General features: G+C 41.8%; 1 protein-coding gene across 3 annotated transcripts in view; it reads right to left on the reverse strand.

Moving 5' to 3' along the window:
- The window catches only part of LOC114874032 (neuroligin-4, X-linked), a 205587-nt gene that overhangs the window by 20610 nt on the left and 166717 nt on the right, over positions 1-18260 (reverse strand). For all 3 annotated transcript variants that reach the window (XM_029182921.2, XM_029182924.2, XM_029182923.2), the window contains one exon: positions 9420-9547. In XM_029182921.2, coding sequence (XP_029038754.1) covers positions 9420-9547 — 128 coding nt within the window. The remainder of the gene's footprint in view (positions 1-9419; positions 9548-18260) is intronic.

Here is an 18260-nt window from a genome sequence, read left to right on the forward strand (position 1 = left end):
CCTTGCAACTCACGCGATACCATTTCTGACTTCATTATGAATTTTTCAGCGGCAGTCGAACTGGATGAAATTTTCGTAGAAAACACTCCTTGACTTCGTTGCAATATTTTATTGCAGCTACGGATACCTATCAGTTTAGCAACAGACTGAACAGTAATCCACCGGAAGCTTCGTAAGCACTTCCCCGTTCTATAATTTACGCGCGCAACTGCAACAACGTTACTTTAAACCGTTAAACCTTCCAGCCAATAATTTTCAAGCGCAACAATTAAACCTTCTATTTCAACTATATTCTGTCTCTCTCGGATTACAAACTCCCCTTAACTTTGTACGTGTTTAAACCAGTACACTGCTTTCTCGACGATAGGTTTATAAGTTTGGATTAAAAAAGAAATAGAAAGGACGAAATGGGTGAAACGAAAATCAATCGATGTATCAATAGATTCAAGAACGTACGATGCCGTTACGATTTAGCCGGTGTTCTGATCCATTTGTTCAGCCATGGTACGCGCTTCCACGCTTGCTGTCGTAATGTGGCCAGATTCCCACGTGCATTAGTTTCATCCCCGTTAAGAGGATGTGTACGTAGGGGGGTTGGTTCGTGAGTCTGGCACGGAAAGGAACGGTTCAACTACTCGTGTAAGGGAATTTGGTTCGCACGCCCGTATTTGTCGAAGTACCTTAACACCATCTCTTCTCGCTCGAGTTCCGCGTCGCTTCATTGTTTTTAGGAGAGGAGAACATTGAAAACGGAAGTGGACTACCCTCCGACGAGTTTCCGGTGAACAGGCTTCGATATATAACCGAGTCGATTTCGTACAGAATTCAAAGGATAATCTTAATAACATTTAGTAAGTGCTTTTTCAATTTTCTTCCTGATCTTAATTTCATTTTTCCACTTTAATTTCACTTTCGCCCTCTTTTTTATAGTTTAATGCGCCCCTGGTACAAGAGGCTTAGATGCTTTATCATCCCTCTGAGGATTCTCGATGCATCACGCGACGTTATTACACTGGTGCCTCCATCAAGCAAGGAAACAAACTGGATTTCTTTCGAGAAGGTAAAGGCTGCCGGCGAACGATGGTTAAAGCGGCGAATGGAGCTCGTAATTTGCTAGAATAGACTCTGAGTAATGTTGATATGTTTTACGAGGATGTGACGATGTTTTCTTTCCTTTTACCATCGACCTATAATTTTTCATTTCGAGGATTATCTTTGAAACCGTAAAACTTATGTTCTATAAAGGGATGTATAAGCTTTAGTAATGAAACGCACTTTGTATATGCTGGAAGATCAAAAGATCTTTCGTTTGTACCAAGAAACATTAATAAAAAAAAAATTGAAAAAAGAAAAAGAATTGTAATTTATCTTATTTTCATCCTCCACTTGTTCGAGCGGAATAGTTCAACAAAAGGCAGACGTGATTCCATCAGGACCGAAGGATAAAAGGAAAGAGAAAGAAAAATAAAAAAATGAAAAAAAGAAGCGTTTCACGGTTCCTTTCTTCTTTCTTTTCGGGATTTCGCGTAGTTTTATCGCTGCGATTTCGCGTACAGCAACGGAACGAGGCACAGGCATTACCAGACGTCACGCACGCGTGTGCACCGACATAAATCGTCACGTAGTATCACTTAGGCCACGCATACGTGCGCCCGTGAATTACTACGTGCTCTACTACGTACGCTTTATCCTGCCACATCTCCATCCGTTGCACATGCAGCCGATCTCTCTTCCTCGAAATAGCCCTTTCCCTCCGCCCTTCTGCCCATGTTCACGGGCATCCGCGATGTATTTCGCCCGGGCTGATGTATCACGCCAAGTGACACGTAAATTCTAACAGCATTCTTCCAACGTCCACTAGCTTCCGCTCTTCATCCTTCCTGTTTCCTGCTATCTTTTTTATCCTCTATATATATTTTTTTTCATTTTCTCTTCGTTGCCTAAAGCGTTTCTCTTGTCGTACTACTTTTATTAGATCCGCTGATTAAATAGAAGGAAACGAAGATCCTTGATTGGTAAGTTTGATAAAGTGTATTGAACGAAAGTCAAAGGAAACGAAGTCAACGGATTCGCCTATTCGAACGCTCCTCTTGGGATTAAAGATTGCGAGTACTCTGGCAAAGACTATCGCAAGCGTATAAAGCGCTAAACACCAACTTCCTATCCTGTCGAAGTTTCCAAAAGCTTTGGGACTTTGCTCTTACTGAGATTAGTCGAGCCGTGACCGAAAAGCTACCACCCTCGAACTTACTTAATTTATTATGAAATATCGAAGGTGACGTTGGTTGAAATTTCATTCCCACGACACCGATCTACCAGTCCGATGGGATTCATTGATTTTAATTAACTTCCAAAGTTTAATCAAATACTAAAAGCCCCCCTCAAAAAGGTGCACCTATTTTGAACATTATTAAGCTACTAAAATAATTTATTTACTCTGCCATATATTCGAGTCCGCTTAGTTGCAAAACAGTACTTTAAACACTTCTACCTTAATTCAGCCGGCAGTTTGAGAAACTTCCAGCCAACAACTTACACTTTCATAAATCTATAATTAAGCAGCCGGGTGACTCGGTGCAGAGAATGCAAATCCGTATTCCGGAAACAATATACACGCACGCGTGTTAGGCTGTCGGGAAAGTTTGTCGATCCCGTTAGTTGTAAACCATATGCGAACAGACGGGAAAGTTCCCCATACTCAGAACGGCAACAACTTTCTTATGGTCGGCCGTTTGGACGACAATGTTTGTAGGTGGAAAAGTTTCCGCGTAAGAGGTATCGTCGAGTCTCTTCCGTTTCACGGATATTTCTCTGTTTGGGCTGGGATAAAGAGAGGGCTGGATCCTAACTCGCGCCTATATCAGTCTCTACTCGGATCCGTCTAATGGATTCAGCTTACAAAGTGCGAGGAGAAAAGTTGGCAAAAGTTTATTCCGGCCGATTCGGGGGGCTACCTTATGCAAAGTGAAACTTTCCCTCGGTAATCAGCCAAATAAATCTGGAAACGCAGCGAAGAGGGGAGAGATTTAAGAGAAACTTCAGCGAAACTCGCGTCGATACCTTGCGGAATTCTTTTTCATGCAAATAATTCCTAGCATACCCCGCTTTAGTTTTATTAAAATTTTATTTCTACCCCGGTAAACTTTACAGAATTGCAAGCTCTTTAAGCGAATAATGACTTTCCTCATTTTCTTCGATTACACGAGATTGCTTTTAGGGATTCGAATGTTGATACCGTTCGCGTCACCTCGTTAGCGAACGAATTTGTTTAATGGGATTCAAAGTAAACGGCTCCGACATGCTAGGCAAATGTAGTCGATTCGAGTTTAAATTAGTTTTTCACCGGCAAACACGCACGATATTGTTTAACGTAATCAAAGTTTCCGCAAATTTGTTTTCCCGACGATGAACGGCTTTAATTTATGCGATTAAACAGCCTACCCGGTGAGTCGCGGAAATCAGAGCTGAAACTTTTGCACGGAAGTTCAATATTGCTTCTGGAAGAGTCATTGGAATCATATTCTAGTAAAAAGAAAGTTCCTCCATCGTGAAATTCCGTTTCTTTGAAACATTAATTATCAATTCTGTCTCTATCTCCCGATGTTCGAATTGAACTTTTCATGGAAAACAATCTTCCGGTTGAAATGATTTGAAGGAAAGGAAATTACGGTCATTTGTATAACGTTTTGCTGGAAACTCGACGGTTTCCTGTTATCACAAATAACATAATAAAAGACAGGGACGAGCTTAGCTACCTCAACCTAAATTACACTTTGATAGAAATTTTCCAGCGAATTCCAGACCGTACCTGCAGTCTCGACAGACACGTTGAGCAGAGTTTAAGTAGAATTAAATTCCACTCCGATTCCTATTCGTTCGATGGACTTTTCGAATACTTCCGAGAACGAATTCGTAAGGATTTCTCTCCTGTTTCCAAAGTTTCTCGGATGATTAATAATTTTTACAGTAATTTAACTATTCGATCGACTAATCTAAAATTTTTTACTCAATTAATCAAATGATATATTAAATGGATAAACATTTTATCGTTCAATTGTCTCACTTTTTATCCGTGCTTGGAAATGTTTAATAAAAGTTCCGATTATAAATCGATGTCGTCGAACGACGGGAAGTTGTACAGTTCGGCTTGTGTCAGTCGTTATCGTTAATCCGGCTTCGATACCATCCCCCGATATCGAAGCCGCAGGCGTGATCGATCAAGCCGATAAAGCGTTCGCTCATAATTTGCTTCGATTCGGTGTCGTCGTTTCGAAAAATTGTCCACTTTGAATTACGATATTACACCCTCGAGAATTTCCCTTCGAAAAAGCATCATTCGAATCGGCTACTGTTTTTCATAGACTCCTCTCGACTTTCAGAGAACAATTCTTTCATTGGGAAAATCTTTCGCGACGATGAAACGGTCGATGACAGAAACGTGGAAGGATTTTCTGAACGTCGAGGCGACGAAACAGAACTCGTTATTCGTTCGACAATTATCCAGCGTACAATTTCTTTCGCTGGAAGCGTATAGAGGCACGATTTTTAATTAGAAGTAAACCTTTCACCCTGTGAATTTTAATAACATATTGTGGCGAAAGCTTTCATTCCAAGCTACCATTGTTGCCAAACGAGACGCAATTCTGTCTCTGTCCGTAGGAACACTTCGCTTCCGAAGCGTCGTTCGTTGAACTCGCGGTTGCGGATCTATTTTGCGACAAGAAAATGGGTTATTTATATTCAGTATACACGCTGACGAAATTCTTCCGGAAAAACGGGAACGGTGTACATTTTTACAATCCATCGATAGGGGGAAAAGAAAAACACGAGAGAGAGAGAGAGGATAAAAAGTATCCAAAAGGAGGCTGGATATTATCTGACGGTGAATCGCGTTCCTCGCAAATGTACCATGGCGAAATATTCCCGCGCAATTTTGGATTCATGACTAAGCGATTATCGACTTCCGCCGTTCTCTTGGCGGTCGAGCTTCTCTCACTTCGTAAAAGCTCGAGCAACGGTAGAAAATGTTGTAGGATGGCTGCACGGTGAACTCGCATTTAACGAACCTTTACTACACCGTTTTCACTGGCTTCCGCTATAACGGCTGGGTTTTAAGCTCTTTTTCCGCTTCCGACAACGATTACCGGTTTCCCTAGCTGGCTGCTCGCGAGACGATCACCGATGGATTGATTTCTACTCGGGAAAACCACGAGATTCGACCGTTTTCTTTGAACGACAGTAACGTGGCTGATATAACAATTTCAACTAACCGTAGAAAATTATTTTACTTTGCTCGTTCGTGGAAAATTGAACGATTCGTGAGAATTGTATTGTGGAGCAATGCCAGAACGTTGAATAACACGCTCGAGAATGAAATTATTCGAATATCACTCGAGGGAGGCTGTCGAAGGGGAAGTTGAAAGAGAGGAAACATAGAATATGTATCGAACGTTCCGAGCGTATTTCACGAAAGGAATAGTAAAACGAATGGTATGGCCAAGTGTAAACCTTTCATTGGTATTTGACCGCAAAACGCTTCCGCTCGCTTAAAGTAGATCAAAAATTCTCTCGTTGCGCTCGTAAATATCGAGAAAAATAATTCACCAACATTGGGCTGAACCGATCGACCAGGTTTTACCTACACCGACGCGAATAAATCACCGTTTTCGCGTGCCGTTCAGCGCATACATATATATTCGAATAACATAATACGAGCGGAAATACGAGGGGAAAAAGTATTTCCAACGAATGTTTTTTGCGATACGATTGATCGACAGTCTGTGATTAAACGGGGTGAAAACAGTTCGGGGATAAAAGACGAATTGTATTCATGGATTTATAAAAAACATAACAGATTTAACGAATATTTTACTGACACATCAGCGAATTGTAACAATGAAAAATTTCCGTTGGTCGATCGAACGAATGAATCGGGGGTGTCTTGTTTCGAGGAATAGTTTGTCAGGGAATGTCGTTTCGCGTTCGTGTCCGGGTATAGAAACCGTAGTTACCGGTTTCTCAACGGGGGTGTCGTTCCGCACACGATCGCGTAATGGGGGGTGTCGTGTGCCGCAGCTGCGAAACAGAGGCTATGGGTAAGAGGAGGAGCAGATTCGGTTGTTTGCAAACTACACGCCAACGCGTTCGCCGCATCTGTACAATCTGCATCGTCCTCTTCCCAGTCAACCCCTACTTGGAAACCTCAACCTGCTGGATCGTGCCAGTCTCAGAGAAAAACAGCCGGAAAATGGGTCGAATGGGAAAGGGAAATGGAAGAATGGCGAGCGATATTTTCGAGCGAGAGGGTTGCCTGCTCCTTAGCATCCCCTGATCCCTCATGGAAATGAAATAAATAATTCTATGGGGAGAAAAGAAGGGTTCGACGATTAATCGTAAGGGAGGATCGCAGGAAAATATACGATTGATTTAATCAGGGAACTGATGGATTTGTTATGGTTGAGATGCAATTGATTATTTTAGGTAAAGCAATTGCCAAGTACAATTTTCAATTACCATAGCAAATGCTATATATATATATATATACATGGAGATTTCTCTTATTTAAACACAGAAATTTAATTCGAAACTTAGAAATGAATTTGCATCCATTACCTTCGCGTAGACTTGACCGTATTTCCCAGTTCCTTCAAATTTAAATGCGGCGAATATTTGACCTAGGAAGAGAACTTTCCGAGTATCGTTCAATTATTTCTTGAAAGTTCCCAAAGTGAATCTTCGCTTTCCTCGACAACACTCGTGTTTCGCAAAATTGTTCGCGACAACACGATGACCGTGTTCGATTGCGGATAAAATTTATCTCTCCTTAGTCGGGAGCAATGCAAACGTAATAAAGTCGCGGATCTCGAGGAAGTTTGCTTCGTGGATGGTTAAAGGAGTTTGCTTACGTGCAGCGAGTGCAGAAGATGGAAAACGGTTGGGACGTGTACTACAAGTAAATTATGGCGGCCGACTGTTGTTTTAGTCCTGTGGTTGATCCTGCCTTTGTGTACAAGCGAACAGGAAATTGGCAGCCTCTTAATCGATGTTGAAACGTGTTTGAGCGTCGGAGATAAGCGATGGTCACGTAAAATCTAATCTCTGATGAAGTAATATGCAACAAGGTGTTGAATAATCAATCAACAAACACGTTATTTGACCAATCGTCATAAATATGTGATGGATAATTTTCATCTTTGCTTTTCCATCGAAAAGCAGATAATTGTTGGTAAGTTCAAGGAATAACTCGAACAAAAGCTGCAGTTGGGTGGAAAGCAAAAGCCATTCGCCGCATTACCGTGGTTTCATTCGCCTCGACGACGTCATCGTCCCTTCAGAAGTCCTTAAATTAATTACACGACGGCCGTGTACGAAAACAAAGTTACCCGGGTACACGGCGAAGCCACGTTTTCGACGAGGGATTGTCCCTCTTTGGCGAGGCTGGTAACGAACCTCCCAGTTCAACGGCCCGAGGCGTTCATTCGGCCAAGATAAGAAAGACAAAGGAAAAGAAAAAAAAAAAATTAATCACAGGCCTTGGCCAGGCTGCTGGCTTCTCTTCCGGTCCATTTTCACGGCCCATTTTTCTCGTATCGCCCCACGCTGGATCGAGAAACGTAGCAAGAATGCGGGCTATCGTTTTCCCCGTGATTTTTCACCACCTTCTGAGAAATGGAAACGGTGGGCGTGTTATCCTCGTGTCTGTTCCACTTTTATCTGTGTTCCTGTCTCAACCATCGATACCAAACGCCAGTGAATCGTTCGTAAACTGTCGGTGATCTGTTTCCAGATTTGTTGTCGATCGATGGAATCTTCTTGGTTTTCCTTTTTATTCGTTTCTTTAGTGGATCGAGCGTGTGGAATTCAGGAAATACTGAACTACCAGCGAATAGTGGTATTTTAATATAACAAGCTGAAATTTTTCTTCCTTTCTTCCTATCTATTTTAAGATCCTTCAGTGACCCCGTTTCGACGTAAAACTATTTTTATTGTATGCCACAGTGAAGTTGAATACGTGTAACGAAATTATATTTTTCCAAATTTTTCTATTATTTTTCTGGGAGAAATAACCGAAGGAAATTTATCAAAGAAATGAAAATTATAGAAGCTACGAAGGTTTATACCCGAGATACATTTCATTAATGAACGGTGACGATATCCGATTTCATAGTTGAATTAATATAGTCGAATCGACCCAGTTTGACGGAAGGGCTACTAAACTCATTAACATCCAGTATTTATTCTTCCTGCTCGACAGCCAGAGTGACCTACTTCGAAGATAAACAGGAAAACTGCAGCTAGCATTTAATGCATCAACAGCAGTATTTATTTTGCTCAATCAATATTCCAGCTACTAGTAAACGTAACCCGATTCAAGAATAAACAGGAAACGCGTTATTTAATTGTATCCTCCTGACACTATTCATCGCTTGATACGATATCAGTTTAACTTTTCTGTTTCATATAAATTCTACTTTTCATGTATAAATCCCAGAATATCAGAAAGAAAAAAAAAATGGAACTTGTTGACCTGAAAGAGATTCCTATTCAACGAAACATCTTCACGCGTTTACACGAGCACAGAATGAACAGTCTAATTTCAAGAGATTAATTAAACGAATATTTCCGGTCACTTACGAGGAGTTAAAAATTCAGCCTCTACTGTCTCGATTACACCAACCGGCACATCCATTTCTTCTATCTTTTTATTTCAATTAACACGCTAAATTTTCACGTGTACGCCGTGTCCGTTTCATCCCGTGCAGCGCATCAAGAGCATCGCCGCCACGAAGCACTCCTAATTAGCTTAATTAGCGCTTTCACATCGCCTTCAAATGCTAATGGAAATTATGCCGGTGTTCGTCGTAACGTTACGCGGTAAAAAAACGCGCGTTCAGCAAAGAGAAAAAGAACGAGGAGCAGGGGGAGAAAGAGGAGAGAAAGAAGTGGTGAAGAACCGGCGCGGAAAAAGGCCGCAAATTCTTTTTCAGGTCAAAGGATTTCTTTTCACGTCATCTGCCGCGAGCTCAACAGCCGACTGAAAATAAAAATGACCTCGCGGAAAAGTCCTTCTCCTCTTTACTCTCCCCTGCTGTGTTTTTTTTTCTTCATGGCCAACCTGGCCTGGCTTTTCCCGTTTCTGCCAGGCCACTTCATTTTTTCCCCCCCAGCCCTTGCCGTATTTTCTTTTCGTTGCCACGCATGGCCACGAGCCTCTTGATTCCGGTTAATTCGACTCGTACGCGATTCTTCCACGAATTACCTACGTTAGCGACGAAAAATTATTTCGCTTTTCAACCGCTTGCAAAGCCTCCCAGCTTAATTAGCCCACCCCCGACCAGACAAAAATATACGCGTTAAGAGAGCGAGCAGAGAGAGTACTTTGCACGAATAGAAAACGTGATTTCATGCTGGTCACTCACCGATCTCCAGGTATTTCTGATGCACCGGGTCGTATTGATCCCATGTCAGACTTCGGAAACGGCTTTTCTCCCGGCTGGCAGGCAGCAGCGTGTCGTTTCGACTATGGTGATCGATCACGTTCGGGTTCCTGGAAGGAAAACGTGAATCGATATTTAGATATATATCGATCGTGGCCATGGGGAGATCGAGTTTTCAACGATACTGATCGAGCTACAAGAAATATGTCATTTTGATTCCTGAAGTCGTAGAGCTTCGACGCTGATATTTTTATTTCAACTTATTCGATTTTAAAGCCCACCCCTATTTTCAAATAAATTTTAAGTATAAAAAGTACGTCCTGTAAGGTAGAAACCACGATACATAATGAAAATATAATATAATTAAAACGAAGCGCGCTATGGAATTTCTGCTGGAAACTAGCGCTAAGTAGTATTAGTCAGCGCTTGGTCAGACATTATACTTTTTCCCGCGATAATTAGATTTCGGGCTTCGGTAACAACTCGACCGATGCCAAAATTAGAATTTACGCATTCGATGGTCGTTAATTCTACTTTCTAGAGAAAGAGAAAACTTTTCAGAAGAAGGGGACACGCGAAGGAAGCAGCGAATTAACGCAACAAGTAGCGAATCGAAAGGGAATTAAGCGACGAACAACGAAGCGAGTTTTGTTCGGACGTTTTCAGTCGAACCACGAAGCAGCTGAAAGAAGACGGGGCCAGAATTCCGAATGAAGGGGTCGAATTCGAGACACGGTTTGGCCATAATTCACTATCGAGAACTTTGCTTGTCCGCGGGTTCGTGCATACAGCGTAGAGGCCGATGTTCTATGGCGACATCCACCCCTCCATACCCCGTCGATTACTTTGTCCTGCTCTCCAGGAAGTAATACACAGCCGAGACAGTGTTTACGGTGCTAGTACACGTTCCCCTGTGTCCTCTGTACAACGAGAAACCTCCTTTACCATTCAACTCCTTTGTCGAAACGTGGTTGGATTTTTATACTGACCGAATTCAGTGTTTGCTATATCAAAGGAATACGTATATAAAAAAAAATTATTGTACGATAGTTTTTGAGTAAATTATTTCATTAAATTCCATTTATGCTTTTAATTAAAATTACCCTTTAACTATCGTAACACGATAACGAACGAAACTTTCAATCCGATTAATAATTAGAAATACGTTGTACGCCCTGCAAAGTTATAACCAAACACTGTATCGTAGTTTAATTGAATTTCATAACAAAGTTATCATTTATAATTCGACGAATAAGTTTCTCGTAGAGATACGCTTTCCCGCCTGTCAAAATTTCTAGGAAAAATTCGTGCGTCTCGCAACAGCGAGATTGATATCCCTTTTTGCCCGAAGCTGGTAACGTATCCTCGCGTCAACCATGAAAAACAGAGACGCTCTTTTTACGAGGAAGAAAATACGCTCGATTTGCGAGGGAAAACTCGATTTCACGCCGAAAGAGGATATTAGAAGGAGGAAAAGTTTCGTGCGCGTCGCGGAATCCGCGAAACGGCTTGTAAATGCTTTCGAACGACACGAGATGCGGGAAACGAAATGGATTTTCAGCTTTCCCTCAACGAAAGTAGGTTTACTGTCGAAAAATACGTCAACTATGCTCGCCTGAATAGGCAAAAGTCCTGCTTTCAGTGATAAGAAATCTTTAAGTCCGGACCGGACGTGATTCCACGTTTTTAAGCTCCGTTTTCAGGGTAAAACGTGAAAGGTCATCGTGAGACGACGAAAATTGCTTTCTTCGATTTATAATGGATCGTCCGGTTCTAAATTTTCGGCTACCTGCTATTTCGCAAACTAACGACGAAATCATCGTTCAGTAATCTGTTCAGTTATCTCCTTTCTGTAATTTCCCTGAGCGAACGGGGCTTCGTAGCTGTTTCCGGTCGGCAATCATTGCTTCCAGGACATTTCATTTTCTTCGCGAGGACAGCATGGAAACCGTTGAAGTAATAAAACGACGATTACTTTGCAATCTTCGCGTTCTTCTTTCTTGGAAAGTTTCATTTAAAAAGAAGCAGAACCTTCATTTTAATCAGTTGTCCTTAACTTCGTAGGAAGAAATTCAGAAAGTTTATCCTCCTTCCGTTGAACGTAATATTTCGAACACGATCGATATCACCAATGAAAAACGAAAAAAAAAGGAATTGATTTCTGTATGAAAACGTCCGTGATTTTTGGTCGAGGGAATATTTAATCGAAGCGTCAAATTGACCAACCGCTGTGTTACTCGTTTTCAAAAAAAGAGAGAGAGAGAGAGAGCGAGAGAAATAGCCGTCGATCCCAATATTCGTGGCGATAATGGTATCGAAGCAACGTATTATTCACGATTCGGGAGATTTATAGTCGGACAGGGGATAAATGTTAAATTTCGCGATGCTTGATTTTCAAACGGTTTGACGAATCGAGCCTCCGAGCGGGAAAATATTTTCCTGTCCGACCAACGGCGACAAATAATCGCGAAAATTGGCCTGGTGGTTTCGAATAAATACCGTAGGTATAACCGACAGTTGGGAACCAGATAAGGCTACAGATTCTAGATTACATTTGTACACAAATTTTCTCGTCGATGGATAATTTGTATCAGCGCAGGTGAATTTTATGCAGAAAAATGCTAGTGAAATATGTATTTCTTGGGAGAGTTAACGTGGATTTCATCCGGGGAAAGAATATCCCATCCACTTTAATTCTGTAATTAAAGAGGTAAATGGTAATCCTCGGACGCCCCAATTGTGCTTCTCGCGTTTAAAGCACCAAGTCCCTGACCCGTTTCTACGTTGAAGTATCTTGAACGGAATTCCCAGCGGGCCAATGTATAGTCACGAATTTCGGATTTACTGGATCAAGTGGTTAAAGAGGCGCGTATCGTGTCGGAATTGAAAGTGAGGGACGAGTAGTGTCGTGCTAATATTCTTTGAGGGTTACGAACCTTCTCCAAAACAATAGATATTATTTTATTTCCAGAAGAATTAGAATATTTGATTAACATTCTGAACTTTGTACACCAAGTAGTACTTGGAACGAGGTGGAATCATCGTATGAAATCAAATGTAGGTAGTTGGAGGGATCGATTTGGCGGTGATCCAAAAGGTTCGATATCGAGCAACGATGATGTTCGTTGATGGCTTCAAGGTTGTCCTGGTGGAAAGAGAATAGGTAACCATAGAAAAGTTGGCAAGCGATTCGAGACGTCTTTGTTCGTCGTCGCGTTGATTGTAAGCTACTGGCAGTGACTACAGATCCAACAAGATTGGACATGCCTTTGTTTTCGAGGTGTCTTGAATCTGCGTCAAAGGCATGTTCAGTCTTCTTGTATCTGTAGTCACTGCTAGTAGCTTCAGGACTGTCAATTTGTTTCTCGTAAACCGATGACATACGGTGTCGACGCCTGGTTGGTTTCCGTGTTCAACAATGACACCTCAGCTTCCGGATAAAATTCCGAGTCAGAGGCGAGAACAGGCCAATCCGGGATCACATCGATTCGTTTTCCCTCGCGTTGTTCGTTGGACAGATCGCCTTCCAATATTACGAATCATTTCACGTAGTATTGTAATTTGAAAATTTCTCCGAGTTCTACAGGGATATTGGAGATTCCTGGAACCGCTAATAGCAATTTAACCAACGCGTAGATCCAGGTAGAGTGTAATTAAGTCTCGCGTCGTTCGCCAACGCACTATCGTTCTCCAAATGCGTTTCGCTCGTTCCATAAACGAGAACCGTGCAGATTTTGTGACCACCTAACGTTACACAGCGTGTTATGAAACCATGTGCAAGAATTTCGACCGCATTAGTCGAGTTGTAAACCCTCTAGCAATCCAATTTACTACACAAAGTTTGCTCGATCAATGCAAACAATAGATCCTATCGTTCCGAATTTCACTCGAAAGTTTCATGCATATCGAAACATTTATTAAATCAATTTTTAGCCCACCGTAGATTTCACCGTGGCCTTGTTACACTCGACGTGCATCCAATCAATATATCCGCTTAATTAAATTCCGTAGCGCGACAACGGCAGAAAATTTGTTTCGAAAATGCAAATCAGCCAGGGTTGGAACATTTTTCAGCGAGAAAAGGGCTGCCTCTGTTCTTCGAGCATCGTGTCGTTGCTTCGTTCGAGGGGGTGGGGGATGGACAGGAGCAATGCATCAGCGGGTTAATGAGCAAACTTTAATATTCTCCCGGACTAAAACCCAACCCCGACTACCATCGCTTCTCCAACGAGCATTGAGCAATCCTTGAATATAAAGGAGTAGGAAACACGAAAGTGAGAACAGAGGGTGCGTTCAATTCTATACACGACTGTCACAAATATTGTAAATCTCGAAGAATTTACAAAAATCATCACAAGAATTGATATAGAGTTTAATTTAACTTTAATTAAGAAGATAGGAAGAAACCGCGTATAATTATCAACGGCAATAGCCCAGAAGTTGTTAAAGGCTCGTTTGAAGTTGGTCTCGTTGAGATTCAGAAGCGTCGTTACATCAGAATTAGGACTCGGTTAAGCTCGAATTAAGCTTGCTGGACGTTTGCTTAACGCGAAATTTGGCGGTCTACCAAATAAAGCAAACTTTTCTCAGGGTTTAATATTTCTCATCGCGATTATGTTCAGTCTTAAATAAGTCAATACGAAAAATTAAATTTTAAACTAAAAAATTCCTGATTTCAAAGTAGAAAATCCTCGATCTTAAATTAGAAGATTTGCTAATTCTATAGTAGAAAAAAATGTCTTGAAGATTGAGGAAAATAGAGCGGAGAATCGGTAAGAAAGAAGGCAATCAAGTGTAGCAAGAAGAAGAAGCGAAGATAGGAAGATAATTCGAAGACAATTAAAAGGTTCATCGAAGAGTCAGCACTCACAGGTGATCGATCGCTGACACAGCGTGAAATTGGTGTTCGCCAGGGCGAAATGTGACTGGAATTCGATTAATCGGCCCTTGTTCCACGGCCAGGATAATCGAGCGTCGACCGAATCTCCCGATCTTCGAGTCGCTTTTAAACACGGATTTCCACGGGAATTCTCGATCACCGTGGACCTCGAATCCTCCTAAAGAGCCTAACTATAATCGAGTGATCACGCCAATGAAAAGAGCTAGCCGATAACAGGTGTTCATCCCCGGCACCAGGGCTAAATCTGAACGTCAATATCGTGTTAGACCGTAACGAGATACTTCACTGGATTAACCGCGATCGATCCCTCCATACAGTGTAACTAGAATTCAACCAGAAATCGCGACGAATTTCGACAAGAAATTGCAAAGATTCTTCCTATGGAAGGTCTATCGAAAACTCGAAAGACCCTGCCTTTTCAACCCCAAAATTCTAAGCTCTTTCCCTCCCGTGGCACAGGTCACCGTGTTTCAAACGAAAGCTTGCACAAAAGCCAGCTGATCGAAGAATTAACGAGTCCTACGGACAAAGGAAACAAGAAATTGGGATATCGACAAGTTGACCAGTCAGCTAGCCAGTCGAAAATTCTTTGGAACGTGTTGCATTCGCTGGCTTACAACTTGTAATTTCAAGATGTGCGCGTGACACGGGGTAAAGATCAGGAAAAAAAGAGAGTTGGCGATAATGTCGGGGGTGGGAAAGTATCCCGAAAACGTGTTCGTCGCATCGTAAAGCGGGCGTTAAGCCCGAATATGAAGCTTTTTCGCCGGTATCAGCAGGAAATTCTGCAGTGCGGCGGCCAAGAATGTGCTAACGACTTGGAGGGAAAGAGAGGAGGCGAAATTGAAGGGACGGTGAACCGGCATGGCGTGTTATAAACGATGATATAGTGCCGGTTGTAATTACGACTGGCGCATACCTTTCCACCATTGCTATACGTGGACCTTCGACGGTTTTCTTCGACCAAGTAATTCGGTTTGTTTGATACTACTGTAAGAAGTTACCGGGTATCTAACCACCAACTCCGAATATCTACTCCTTCTTTTCTTCTTTAGGTTAAATTTCGGTCAATGTAAATGATTTGTAAAATGTTGCATTATATTTTTAAATAAAACTGATGTAGTTTTATTTATTTCTACGACGGGGATAATTTAATCACCCGATGTCCAGGATTATTAAACCTATTTTTCAGTCTGTTAATGTAACAGCATTGATCGTGCCAGTTAATACTGGAATTCACGCGTCGCTAGCCGAGCCATTCCAGCAATATATTATCGAATTAAACTGTTCGTTTGCACGCAATCGATGCGGAATTCCTGTCCCCGTATTACCACGATCAACCTTTTTACCTCCGCGTCAAGCATTTTAGCTGCCTTTGAAATCGTTGGAAAAACGTTTATGCTCGATACGCTCAATGGAACATCGGAATAATATCGTATATGGCATTAAACTCCGCACAATACCGATAGATAGCCGACTGAAACACGGTCCGTGAATTAATTAAATCTCTCTCGTTATTGAACGTCATCTTCTATGAACACCGTAACTTTCCAAACAGATATACTGAAATTTCACTTAACGAAGGATCGTTCTAATTCCATTTCGTAATATAAACAACCAATTAGGGTTGAAACTTTTGGTACTGAACACCATTTGTTACGGTAACCGTTTCATCTGGACAGGCAAAAAGCAGCTACTTAATGAAACGTTTCCACGGTACCAGTTCGAGTTGCAAGGGTTTCCAATGGTTCTTACGATTCTTAACGGAGAGTTAATCGACTATAAAGCGTAATTACCACGTTGTCGATGCATGTTAACGTTCATATAACCGGCAGAAAGTTTTAAGAGATCGTTATTGGGGGTCTCTGGTGGGATTAAAAGTTTCGACCAGGTTGGGTCGTAATTGGTAACATTTAGATTCGTTGAAAGTTGCTGATGGAACCAGCTAGCGAACTTTGTCCCTTTTTCGAGCGTTGTTTGCAATTTAAACGACACGGTTAATGGGCGTGGAGCACGTAATAAGTCGTGTGTTACGATCGGGAAGTTCGCCGAGTGTCTTGCACGAATGGGGAAACAATCGTGAACGTTGGATCCGTGACACGAGATCGCGTGTATTTTCTACAGAACGTTCAGACAATTGTCTATTAATTCGTGCCGCTGGTATATTTGTTATTCCAGCGAGACTTTTCGGGGCTGGGGACAAAGGGATCAATCAAACGGTAGGCAGACTTTCGAGTTCCGACTTCGTGTTCCTCTGTTTTATTGCCCGTTTGTGTTCTGGATTTACATGATTTTCTCGTTTGTCAAAGTGGAAGTTCAGGGTAAATTTAAAAGAGAATTCACTGGCTGCTATTAATTTCTTTCTTTCTTAAAAAAGTACACCATTTATATCAGATGATTGCTCTGGCTATGATAAACAGTCTTTCTAAATCAAAGCAATTCCCATTCTTTATCTTGACGATCAGCCTCGAGCCTCTAATAACGTCGTCCCGATTGCTAATTAATGCCAGAGATTCTGATCGTACTAGGAGATCTTCGGAGAACTCTGGAACAACGAAGTCAGATGGCAGCAGGCTTCGAAACTTCAACAAGCCCGTTTAAACGGACGAACCCAGTTTCATGCATCCCTTCTCCTCAGGGTGCACACCCTTTATCCCACAGAATTATCGAGGTCTCATCGCCTTCTTCATTCTTCTCCATCTCAGTTTCCTCTATTCTCTGTCGCACAGTAACACCCGGACCATCTATTGATTCGTTTCCCTTCGCCAACCTCGCCACCCTCTTTTCTATCCATCGATTATGCATACCGTAAAAGAGAGAAGAGCCTTCTAACCGCCAAGGACTTACCTGTTGCAACTTGCACCAGGTCTACCTCGGTTGAATTTCGAAAAAATTTACTGCACTGCACAAAGGGTGAACACAAGGCTAATTCAACCCTTAGCTACCACTCTAGAGTTCGCAATTATCAATTACATTTTCCTTTGCATCGATCGACAAGAGATTATATTTGATTTTTGCTGTTTCATCGAACTTCCTCTTATTTGTTGGTTCAACGATGTATTATGAACTGAAAGGTACTGTGCGATGCTTTCACCATAGAGTTTACCGTTAATTATTAAGTTCGCAATACTATAAGGTGATAAAATAGTTTACTGTTGTTTTATAAAGCAGTCTGTTCATCTTTCTTATTTGAAGCAGCAAGTCCGAACATTCTTTAGTCTTATTCCCTTAACGAAGTTCCTTCTTCTTGGAAGAATCTTAGGTTTCCTTATTTTTCTTTTCGTTCGTGGCACTATTTGTTTTTCCCTGTCTAAATCTTTTACACGTATTTCTTCGAACTCGAGTAATAAACTTCTCGAGCTTAAACTGTATTAAAATTTTTCAGGACGAATCGAAAATCGCAGTGATAAAATCAATATTTACGGGCGGATCAATCGCAGTCGTTTCTTAGCGCCATAAATTTCGGGGCATTACACTTTTCATCGATGGGAGAAGCTCGGAACGCAAGCAACATGCCGTTAACGACCGACCAACGACGTGGCCAGGGTCCACGGTAAATAGACATATAGGATGCGACCCCTGTAAACAATAATTTAGCATAATCGTCCGGACTAAACGTTACGGCGGCCCAATAACCGCGAACGTGGCAATCGCAAACAGTGTCGCGGGAGCCGCCGTACTTTACTCTCGTAATCCAGCAGCAAACACAGCATAATACAGACATACGTGGCAACGACCCCTCGAAACTGCACTTAATGCCCTTTGCCTTCCTTGTTTCGCCCTTCGGAACCTTGCAGATTAAACCTCGCGATCTTGCCACCCCTTTGGCAACCTACCACGAGGATTATTTTTGGCTGGCTCGGGAATAACTTGGAAAAAAAAGCGAACCGAAACATTTCGATGTAAATTCTTGGCCAATAATG

This window comes from Osmia bicornis, chromosome 7 (genome assembly GCF_907164935.1).
Source record: "Osmia bicornis bicornis chromosome 7, iOsmBic2.1, whole genome shotgun sequence".
In the NCBI taxonomy this organism is placed as follows: Eukaryota; Metazoa; Arthropoda; class Insecta; order Hymenoptera; family Megachilidae; genus Osmia; species Osmia bicornis.